The sequence below is a fragment of the Blennius ocellaris genome (assembly GCF_963422515.1).
Source record: "Blennius ocellaris genome assembly, chromosome: 16".
Lineage (NCBI taxonomy): Eukaryota > Metazoa > Chordata > Actinopteri > Blenniiformes > Blenniidae > Blennius > Blennius ocellaris.
The window spans coordinates 720068-730224 of NC_137665.1; the positions used below are offsets into that span (position 1 = coordinate 720068).

Here is a 10157-nt window from a genome sequence, read left to right on the forward strand (position 1 = left end):
CCTCGCTGCAGGACGCCCCCCCCCCCCCCCCCCCCTCTCTGCAGGACCCCCCCCCTCTCTGCAGGACGCCCTGCCACCCCCTGCAGGATGCCCCCCCCCCCACGTGGCTCCGGCCGTCCAGAAAGTTCCATGAACTTTTAAAAAGTACTTTTATTTCTCCCTCCCAAGCAGGAAACTGTAAAATATTTCTTGTTGCGATGATAAAGATCAAAGCCTTTCAGAAAGAAGGATGAAAGGACGAGTAAAAGAAGTAGAAAAGCAGGAAGGTGTAAATATTGTCGAAGTGTTTGTTTCTCGTAGAAACACACTGATTCCAGCTGTACATAAGTTGTTCCTCCTCCGCGGAGAAGAAGCCTGTACATACCTTCATTCTTTGTTTTTTATCTGTTTCTCCTTTTCATTTGATGATTATTTTAATATTATTTGCAATATTTCTCTTGTATTAATGCGTTGGACCCTTTATTAATGGTGCATTAAAATATTTTTTAAATAAAACGACTCGTGTTTTTGTTGTTGTTGACAAAGCGACAGGACGCAGATGTGAAGCAGCTGTTGGCAGGGAGTGACACGACAGGAAGTGAAACATCACAGGAAGTGACATGTGACAGGAAGTGAAATGTCACAGGAAGTAAAACGTGACGTTACCAAAGTGCTTCTTTGAGGCTGAAACAGGAAGTTGCAGGATGTTTGTCCTTTGTGATGCCGCTGCCGCCGCCTCCACCTCCTCCTCTTCCTCCCTCTTCCTCCTTCCTCCTCCCGTTCCTCCACCTCCTCCTCCTCCCCCCTCCTCTTCCTCCTCTACATCCACCTCCTCCTTCCTCCACCTCCTCCTCCTCCCCCCTCCTCTTCCTCCTCCTTCCTCCTCCTGTTCCTCCACCTCCCCCCTCCTCCCTCCACCTCCCTCCTCGTCCCTCCACCTCCTCTTCCTCCCTCTTCCTCCTTCCTCCTCCTCTACCTCCACCTCCTCTTCCTCCACCTCCTCCTTCCTCCTCTACCTCCTTCACCACCTCCTCCTTCCTCCTCTACCTCCTTCACCACCTCCTCCTTCCTCCTGCTCCTCCTCCTGCTCCTCCTCTACCTCCTCCTCCACCTCCTCCCTCCTCCTCGTCAGAACCTTTGATTCAGCGTCAGAAACCCTCAAACTTTTTCACCTTATTTGGAAACTCAAGTGTTGGTTTGTCGTCTTTGTTCCTGTTTCATCTGTCTGGTTCTGGTTCTGGTTCTAGTTCTAGTTCTGGTTCTCAGGAAGAGGAGAAGGAGGAGAAGAGGAGAGAAGGAGGAGAAGAGAAGAAAAGGAGAAGAGAAGGAAGAGAAGAAAAGAGGAGAAGAGAAGAAAAGATGAGAAGAGAAGAGGAGGAGGAGAAGAGAAGAAAAGGAGGAGGAGAAGAAAAGAGAAGAAGAGAAGAGAAGGAGGAGAAGAGAAGAGAAGGAGGTCAAAGTTGAAGGGCGGAGTTTCGATCCTGACGTCATCAAATGGAACAAAACCACAATAACAATAATAAACATAATAAAACGCGATGCTGCAGTTTTTCAGGAACCAACGACGGGAGTTTACTGTAGTTAATTATTATTTCATGTTCCTGTCGTCCTTCTTGTGCTGGGAGTTTAACTACATGGAGTTTCTGACTTGTTTTCTTGTTGACACGTTTATAAATATTGTTGTTTGTTGGTATTTCGAACATGAATTCATTCATTTCTACCAGGAAATAGAGAAGAAAAGTAAATAAGTTGATTCTATTATAGAAGTTGGTGATCGAGAGGAGGAGAAGAAGAAGCTCCGCCCACAAGCTGGTGAGAGTCTGAGCTCGAGCTGCAGTCAGTCAGTCCACAGCGAGTGAGTGTGTGTGTGTGTGTGTGTGTGTGTGTGAGAGAGAGAGAGAGAGAGAGAGAGAGAGAGAGAGAGAGCGAGCATGTCTCTGGTCTACCTGCTGACGGGGGGCTGCGGCTTCCTGGGGAAACACCTGCTCCGGGTCCTGCTGGAGACGGAGCGCGAGGTGACGGAGGTCCGAGTCTTCGACCAGCACGTGGACGAGGACCTGGAGGCGCTCAGCACAGGTGAGGTGTTACGGGTCGAGTGGCTTCCGCGCTCGCTGGTGACCGACCGCCTGAACAAGAGAAACAGCTGTTAGATCGCGTTACAGTTACTGAGAAGGTAACGGATACTGACGCGTCGCTTCAGCCAGTGGTGGTGAAAGGGTTAAAGTTCTTATCATCTGAGAGAAGAAAGTCACTAAATAACTTTCAATCACGTCAATATTGCAGGAAAAGCTGTTGTCAGGGTCAGCAGTTTATTTTTTTTGGGGGGGGGGGGGTGGACTGTGTGTGTGTGTGTGTGTGTGTGTGTGTGTGTGTGTGTGTGTGTGTGTGTGTGTGTGTGTGTGTGTGTGTGTGTGTGTGTGTGTGTGGAGGGGGGGGCGGTGAAAGGCACGAGCCGGGGTTTTAGAATTCCCCCACTCTGGGACCCGCCTCATGTGGACGACAGGCCAGAAACAGCTGGTTCAGGTGTGGATGGGCTCTAAGCCCCGCCCCTTTCAGTTACTGTTGCTGACGTGAACATCAAAAGATCGTCTTCACCTTAAATTCTTTATATAATCTCTTTCTTTCTTTCCTTCACCTGAAGTTCTGTAATCTCTTTCTTTCTTTCACCTGAAGTTGGTTCTATAATCTCTTTCTTTCATCTTAAATTGGTTCTATAATGTCTTTCTTTCTTTCATCTTAAATTGGTTCTATAATCTCTTTCTTCTTAAATTGGTTCTATTATCTCTTTCTTTCATCTTAACTTGGTTCTATAATCTCTTTCTTTCTTTCATCTTAATTTGGTTCTATAATCTCTTTCTTCTTAAATTGGTTCTGTAATCTCTTTCTTTCATCTTAACTTGGTTCTATAATCTCCTTCATGGTTCCGACCAATGAGCATCAGGTTCCATCAGCAGGTAACTTAATCAGATTCAAATACAACAGCAGGGTTCATGAACTTTAATCTTACATAATTATGACATCATTATTCGGTGCATGAAGCTCAACCTGTGAGCTTTTACCTTGAGGGTGAAGGTTGCCGGTTTGAATCCGACACTCGTCAGTCCCACCGGCTGATCCTGCTTTTAGTTAGTAGTTTGTTTGGACTCTGGTCGGTTCTCCACTGAAGAGTTTCCAGTACGGAAGGTTCAGATCGTCTCTTTCGGCTCCAGAGGAAACAAACGAGTTTCCAGGAAACAAACATTTCCTGCATGAGGGAAACTGTGTTGTTGTTTTTTCATTTGTGTGTCGGCCGATTGGTCAAACTGTGTCTGAGGAAATGAGGACATGAGGAAATGAGGAAATAGCAGGCTGCTCGCGTGTGAAAAGTGAATTATGCCTTTGACCTTTGACCTGGTGCAGAACGGTTCCGCCCTCCTGTGGTGTCTGAAGGTCGGAGATAAGTCGCGCTGGAAGCTTCAGACTGAACGACACATTGTTGAGGGACACTTTGTCTTCTGGAGACGTTTCTGGACAGACGGATCAGTTTATAGTCGTTTCCACAGTAAACCAGAGGAGGACGGTCGTCTTGTGTCGAAATCTGGACAAAGTCAAGAGGATCAAAGCTCCTCAGGATCAAAGGGTCGTTTCTCCTTTGAGAACCACAAAGAGGAACCTGAGCGCCGTTCCCAGACCAAGTGATGTGTTGCTGGTGAACAAAGTGAGCATTTCCAGTCTGTCCTCCTCAGAGACGACCAGGGTGGCGGTGCTGCAGGGCGACATCACCGACTACCACGCCGTGCTGGCGGCGACGCGCGGCGCCGACGTAGTCATCCACTCGGCCAGCCTGGTGGACGTCTGGTACCGAGTCCCGGAGAACCTCATCCACGCCGTCAACGTCACAGGTGAGGCAGAGCGGCGAGGAGAGAGGGGGAGGGGGAGGGGGCTGGCGCCCCCTCGGGGTTAGGAGGGTTTCCAGAGGCGCAACCATCAGCCCAGATTATAGAGCATCTTCCTCCTCTGATCCAGATTATAGAGCATCTTCCTCCTCTAACATCAGATTATAGAGCATCTTCCTCCTCTAACACCAGATTATAGAGCATCTTCCTCCTCTAATCCAGATTATAGAGCATCTTCCTCCTCTAATCCAGATTATAGAGCATCTTCCTCCTCTAATCCAGATTATAGAGCATCTTCCTCCTCTAACATCAGATTATAGAGCATCTTCCTCCTCTAACACCAGATTATAGAGCATCTTCCTCCTCTAATCCAGATTATAGAGCATCTTCCTCCTCTAATCCAGATTATAGAGCATCTTCCTCCTCTAACACCAGATTATAGAGCATCTTCCTCCTCTAATCCAGATTATAGAGCATCTTCCTCCTTTGATCCAGATTATAGAGCATCTTCCTCCTCTGATCCAGATGATAGAGCACCTTCCTCCTCTAACATCAGATTATAGAGCATCTTCCTCCTCTAACACCAGATTATAGAGCATCTTCCTCCTCTAATCCAGATTATAGAGCATCTTCCTCCTCTAACACCAGATTATAGAGCATCTTCCTCCTCTAACACCAGATTATAGAGCATCTTCCTCCTCTAACACCAGATTATAGAGCATCTTCCTCCTCTAATCCAGATTATAGAGCATTACACAATAATCCAGCGATGATCATATCATTAAGAAACTCTACTGAAACAGACGTATAAAGTAATCCTGGTGATCTTCTGTATTTGCAGTAACAGAGGATGTAACTAGTACTTTTTGAAGTAGTGAAAGTAGTGAGTAAATGTAAGTTACTGCCGTAGATCAGCTGGTTTGGAGACGCAGTCCTTCACGAGTATTTTTAGTGAAATGTGTTTTCCATGACTCAGCGCTTCATTAAAAGGTCTAATCAGTCACAGAGTCGGAGCATCGCCACGGCGACCACGAGGGTCACATGACGTGGTGAATGTTTTACAGGACGCCTGCACGTTGCCTCTATTTCAGGAATGTGGAGTTCTTGTGGCCTGAAGTAGGAACAAATTCAGTTTTTTCTAGTTTGAAGCTCATGAAGCCTGAAGGAAGTTGTTTTTAAGAGGACAAAGTCAGAGGGACAGACGGAGGACAGAGGACAGTGTGACGGAGACAGATGACTTTTAGCTCTTGTTTTCCCTGAAAAGCTTCATAAAGTCAACCTGGAAAAAATGAGCACAAGATAACGGAACGTTCCAGGTTAAAGTCTGAGTTGTGAAACAAACTGGAAATGTGCAGAAGGTCGACTGGAAACTGCAGCTTTTATTTTTTTAGTTCTTGTTTCTCACATGTTTTGCTTTGTTGCTGCATCGTGTTGTCATGGTGATTGTTTTCTAATGTAGCGACAAACAAACGGAACGATCCACTAGAAACATCTACAATGAAACAACGCAGACATTCTAGTGGGCAGACCACCAAAATAAAACTGCCAAGATGGATTGTTATTATGGGGACTGTCAAAATAAAACCACCAAGATGGATTATTATGGGGACTGTCAAAATAAAACCACCAAGATGGATTGTTGTTATGGGGACTGTCAAAATAAAACTACCAAGATGGATTGTTATTATGGGGACTTTCAAAATAAAAAGTTTCCTCTATATTGATCCTAGTAGCTGCATTCAGAATCTGCTCTGTCTGTGTGAGCTGGACTGGCTCCGCCCATCTATGGGAAGAGGAGGAAGTACTTCCTCTCGTGGCGCCATGTGCCAGAGCAGCGCTGCCTGATTGTGGGAGGAGTCAAAGGGGGAGGAGCCTACCTTGACTGTGATTGGCTGAACCCCCGATGACATCATATAGGGTCTGATTTCTGATTGGCTGCTTGGAGCAACACACTTTTTAACACCTGGAACAACCAGGGAGAGAGAGGACACACTGTCTTCACCAGAGTGACTGACTGCCTCCCTTGTCCCCCTGGTCCCCCACGTCCCCCGGTCCCCCTCCTCCCCCTCGCACCACCCCACCTTTCATCAGCAGTGTAGCTCCGCCCCCACGCTTGGCCTCCAGCCCAACATTCCTGGTGGAGCAGCTCTGGTCCAGGTCGCTCAGGAAGAGCAGCTGAACTGTTTTCCTCTCGATTGTCAAGCGTCTCGATGGTCGAGAGTCTCGTTGGTCAAGAGTCTCGATGGTCAAGAGTCTCGATGGTCAAGAGTCTTGATGGTCAAGAGTCACGATGGTCAAGAGTCTCGTTGGTCAAGAGTCACGATGGTCAAGAGTCTCGATGGTCAAGAGTCTCGATGGTCAAGCGTCTCGATGGTCAAGAGTCACGATGGTCAAGAGTCTCGTTGGTCAAGAGTCTCGATGGTCAAGAGTCACGTTGGTCAAGAGTCACGTTGGTCAAGAGTCACGTTGGTCAAGAGTCACGTTGGTCAAGAGTCACGATGGTCAAGAGTCACGATGGTCAAGAGTCTCGATGGTCAAGAGTCACGTTGGTCAAGAGTCACGTTGGTCAAGAGTCACGTTGGTCAAGAGTCACAATGGTCAAGAGTCTCGTTGGTCAAGAGTCACGATGGTCAAGAGTCACGATGGTCAAGAGTCACGTTGGTCAAGAGTCACGTTGGTTTGTCCAGAGGGGAGGAAGAAGTTTACTGACGTAGATTAAAACATCAGTTTATCACAGTGAAGACAAACTGTCCCTCTATCAGGACAAAGTCTCCGTCTCACTGCTTTCACCTCGTCTGGAACAAAACACTTTTATCAGAACACTTTTATCAGAACACTTTTATCAGAACACTTTTATCAGAACACATGTTTCTGAAGAGGTGCGACTCATTTTGTCTGAATTCCTGCTGAAACGAACCTCGTCAGTCGTTTCGCCTCGTCGCTTCTGGTCAAACTGAGTCACCTGGCAGCTGGAAGAGTCGATATGACGGAGCTGCACCATGTTTCTTTACTCTTTCTTCTTCTCCTCTTCTTCACTCCTTCTCCTCCTCTTCTTCACTCCTTCTTCTTCAGTCTCCCAGTAAAGTCAAAGTTCTGCACCACCAAGTCGTCACAAGACGAGAGATAAAAGTGATATTTGAATTCATTCCTGGCTTGTTTGTGGCTTGAGGCTTTAAAAACGAGCTTCATTGAGGAGCTGGACACGGAAAAGACGAGATAAGAAAAGACGAGATAAGAAAAGACGAGATAAGAAAAGACGAGATAAGAAAAGACGAGATAAGAAAAGACAAGATAAAACAAGACGAGACAATCCTTTCTGTCACAAACAAAGCTTTCCAGGTCAGAACCAGTGGAGTTCCAGACTTGTGCTTTACTGTTCACAGTGTTTTTCTTTCCCTCCTCCGTCCCTCTGGGATTCTCTACCTTCACTTCTCTGCTTCAGACTGACACATGAAGTCCAAACAAGGTTTTCCAGGCAAAACTGGAGCGTTTCCTGGAAAATGTGCATTTTGTTTGTTTACCTTTTCAAAGCCAGCGTCTGGACGTGAACAGGTGAAGACCAGTGGAGCAGAACGGAGGCTGGTCCCCTGGTCCCCTGGTCCCTTGGTCCTCTGATCCTCTGATCCTCTGGTCCCCTGGTCCCCTGGTCCCCTGATCCCCTGGTCCTCTGGTCCTCTAGTCCCCTGGTCCCCCTGGTCCTCTGGTCTCCTGGTCCTCTGATCCTCTGGTCCCCTGGTCCTCTGGTTCTCTGGTCCCCTGGTCCCCTGGTCCCCTGGTCCCCTGGTCCCCTGGTCCCCTGGTCCCCTGGTCCCCTGGTCCTCTGGTCCTCTGGTCCCCTGGTCCCCTGGTCTCCTGGTCCTCTGGTCCTCTGGTCCTCTGGTTCTCTGGTTCTCTGGTCCCCTGGTCCTCTGGTCCCCTGATCCCCTGGTCCTCTGGTCCTCTTGGTCTCTGGTCCTCTGGTCCTCTGGTCCTCTGGTCCTCTGGTTCTCTGGTACCCTGGTCCTCTGGTCCTCTGGTCCCCTGGTCCTCTGATCCTCTGATCCTCTGGTCCCCTGGTCCTCTGGTCCCCTGGTCCCCTGGTCCTCTGGTCCTCTGGTCCCCTGGTCCTCTGGTCCCCTGATCCCCTGGTCCTCTGGTCCTCTTGGTCTCTGGTCCTCTTGGTCTCTGGTCCTCTGGTCCTCTGGTCCTCTGGTCCTCTGGTTCTCTGGTACCCTGGTCCTCTGGTCCTCTGGTCCCCTGGTCCTCTGATCCTCTGATCCTCTGGTCCCCTGGTCCTCTGGTCCCCTGGTCCTCTGGTCCTCTGGTCCTCTGGTCTCCTGGTCCTCTGGTCCTCTGGTCCTCTGGTCCTCTGGTTCTCTGGTACCCTGGTCCTCTGGTCCCCTGGTCCTCTGATCCTCTGATCCTCTGGTCCCCTGGTCCTCTGGTCCCCTGGTCCTCTGGTCCTCTGGTCCTCTGGTTCTCTGGTCCTCCAGCAGACAAACAAGCTGCAGCTTTCCTAAACACAGAAATTCTGAATCTGCTGATAAATAAGAGATTTTAGTCCCTGAAGACAACCAGAGCAGACGGGGGACATGCAGGACAGGAAGACCAAGAACCACCTTGTTTCAGGATCTTCACCCAGGAGGGACATTCAAACTCCAGACGGTTCCACCGCCGCCCAGCTGCAACCTTAAAGTCCCAGTGAAATGAAGGTTCCACCTCCAGAACCCTCTGGTGTCTCTTCTAGAACGTTTTCCTGCTAACTGGCTGAAGGTCAAATGTTAAAACACGACAATCTGTGAGAAAATAGCCGATAAACGGCGCTATTTCCTCTGCTGGGCGGAGCTTCTGACAATAACAGAGTGACATCACGAGTTGTGCACACGCCCAAGTTGTGTTTACATTATGGAGGATCAGAGTTTTGACCACGAAGAGGCTGAATTGAACCAGATTTCATCATCGTGGTCATTTCAAACCCAGTGATTGATGAAGAAGACACAGAAGGTGGTTCTGCCATCGGTGACCCCGTCTGGAACATGTTTGAGGAAGCAGCCGCTAGCCGCTAGCCGCTAGCCGCTAGCCGTGCTCCTTTCCTCCTCTCTGGTCTCTTCCAGGCTCAATCTTTCATCAAGGCTCATAAAACGCCGACTAGAACTTCAAAACACTGTAAAAACTTGAATATTTAAGAGGAAACAAGCCGATATAAACACAACAGATGGAGATCTGCACAACTCTTGACGTCACGCTCACGAAGAAGAATTCCCCCGACTTCCTCGGCTGGAGATAAAAAATTCAAATAACTTTGTTATGCGACAACAGTGGTGGAGCAGAGTCGGAGGAACCTTAGAAGTAGAACCACAACTGTCGTTTTCTACAAAGTAGAGTTTTACGTTTCACTGGGACTTTAAGGAAACAAAGCGTGGTGGTTTGTGCTTCCAGGGACGGAGAACGTGATCCGGGCCTGCGTGGAGAGCGGCGTGCAGCGTCTGGTCTACACCAGCAGCATGGAGGTGGTCGGGCCCAACATGGACGGAGACCACTTCCTCAGGTGGGACACTTCTTACTGCATGGTGTCCACAATCACTTTGTCTTTCTGCTGTCAAATACTGAGAGGGCAGCACACACACACACTGGTTGGGATGAAAGGGGGGGGGGGAGGAGGAGGAGGAGGAGGAGGAGGAGGAGGAGATACATACATTTTTCTATTTTTTTTCTTCTTTTCTTTTTTTTCATTATAACAATAATCACAGTGATCCAAATATTTCCCAGCTGCCATGAGATGAAACCATCCTGAGCAACAACAGAGCAAAAACCTAAATAATCACAACAATAATAACAAAAACAAAAACAAAAGGACACAAAACAAAGAACAAAACATGATTTTGGTCATTGACAGAACAAAAGCAGAAAATAAGAAAAATCAGCAGCAAACTGCAGTGGAGTCGAGGTGTTTTGTTTTTTTTGTTTATTTGTCAGTTCAGTTAAATGTTTTTTCACCTAAAGAACCAAAAGAGCTTTTCCTTCTCGTGCAACATTTCTTCATAACTTGTCAGTTGAACACGTTAAAATAGAAGAATGTAGCTGTGAAGACGTGTAAACTGTAGTCGTAACATAAAAAACAGAACCGAGGTCAAAATGACAGGATGGACGGATGAAAAACAAGATGTAGAGACAGTTAGAATTGAAAGGTTATTATATTATAAGCTTGTTATTTCACTGGGAGCTGAATGTGGCCCCTGAGCTGAAATGTGTTTTTATCCAAATACTTGAAATACTTGACATTCTTGTGCTTCCTTCAAACAGAAATGGAATTTGAAAACATGT

At 47.8% G+C, this 10157-nt stretch overlaps 1 protein-coding gene across 1 annotated transcript in view; it reads left to right on the forward strand.

The window, feature by feature from the left end:
- The first annotated feature begins 1836 nt into the window (after nucleotides 1-1836).
- hsd3b7 (hydroxy-delta-5-steroid dehydrogenase, 3 beta- and steroid delta-isomerase) overlaps nucleotides 1837-10157 on the forward strand; it is a 14471-nt gene continuing 6150 nt past the window's right edge. The window contains exons 1-3 of the mRNA XM_080510964.1: nucleotides 1837-2055; nucleotides 3705-3860; nucleotides 9273-9381. Coding sequence (XP_080367090.1) covers nucleotides 1911-2055; nucleotides 3705-3860; nucleotides 9273-9381 — 410 coding nt within the window. The 5' untranslated portion in view covers nucleotides 1837-1910. The remainder of the gene's footprint in view (nucleotides 2056-3704; nucleotides 3861-9272; nucleotides 9382-10157) is intronic.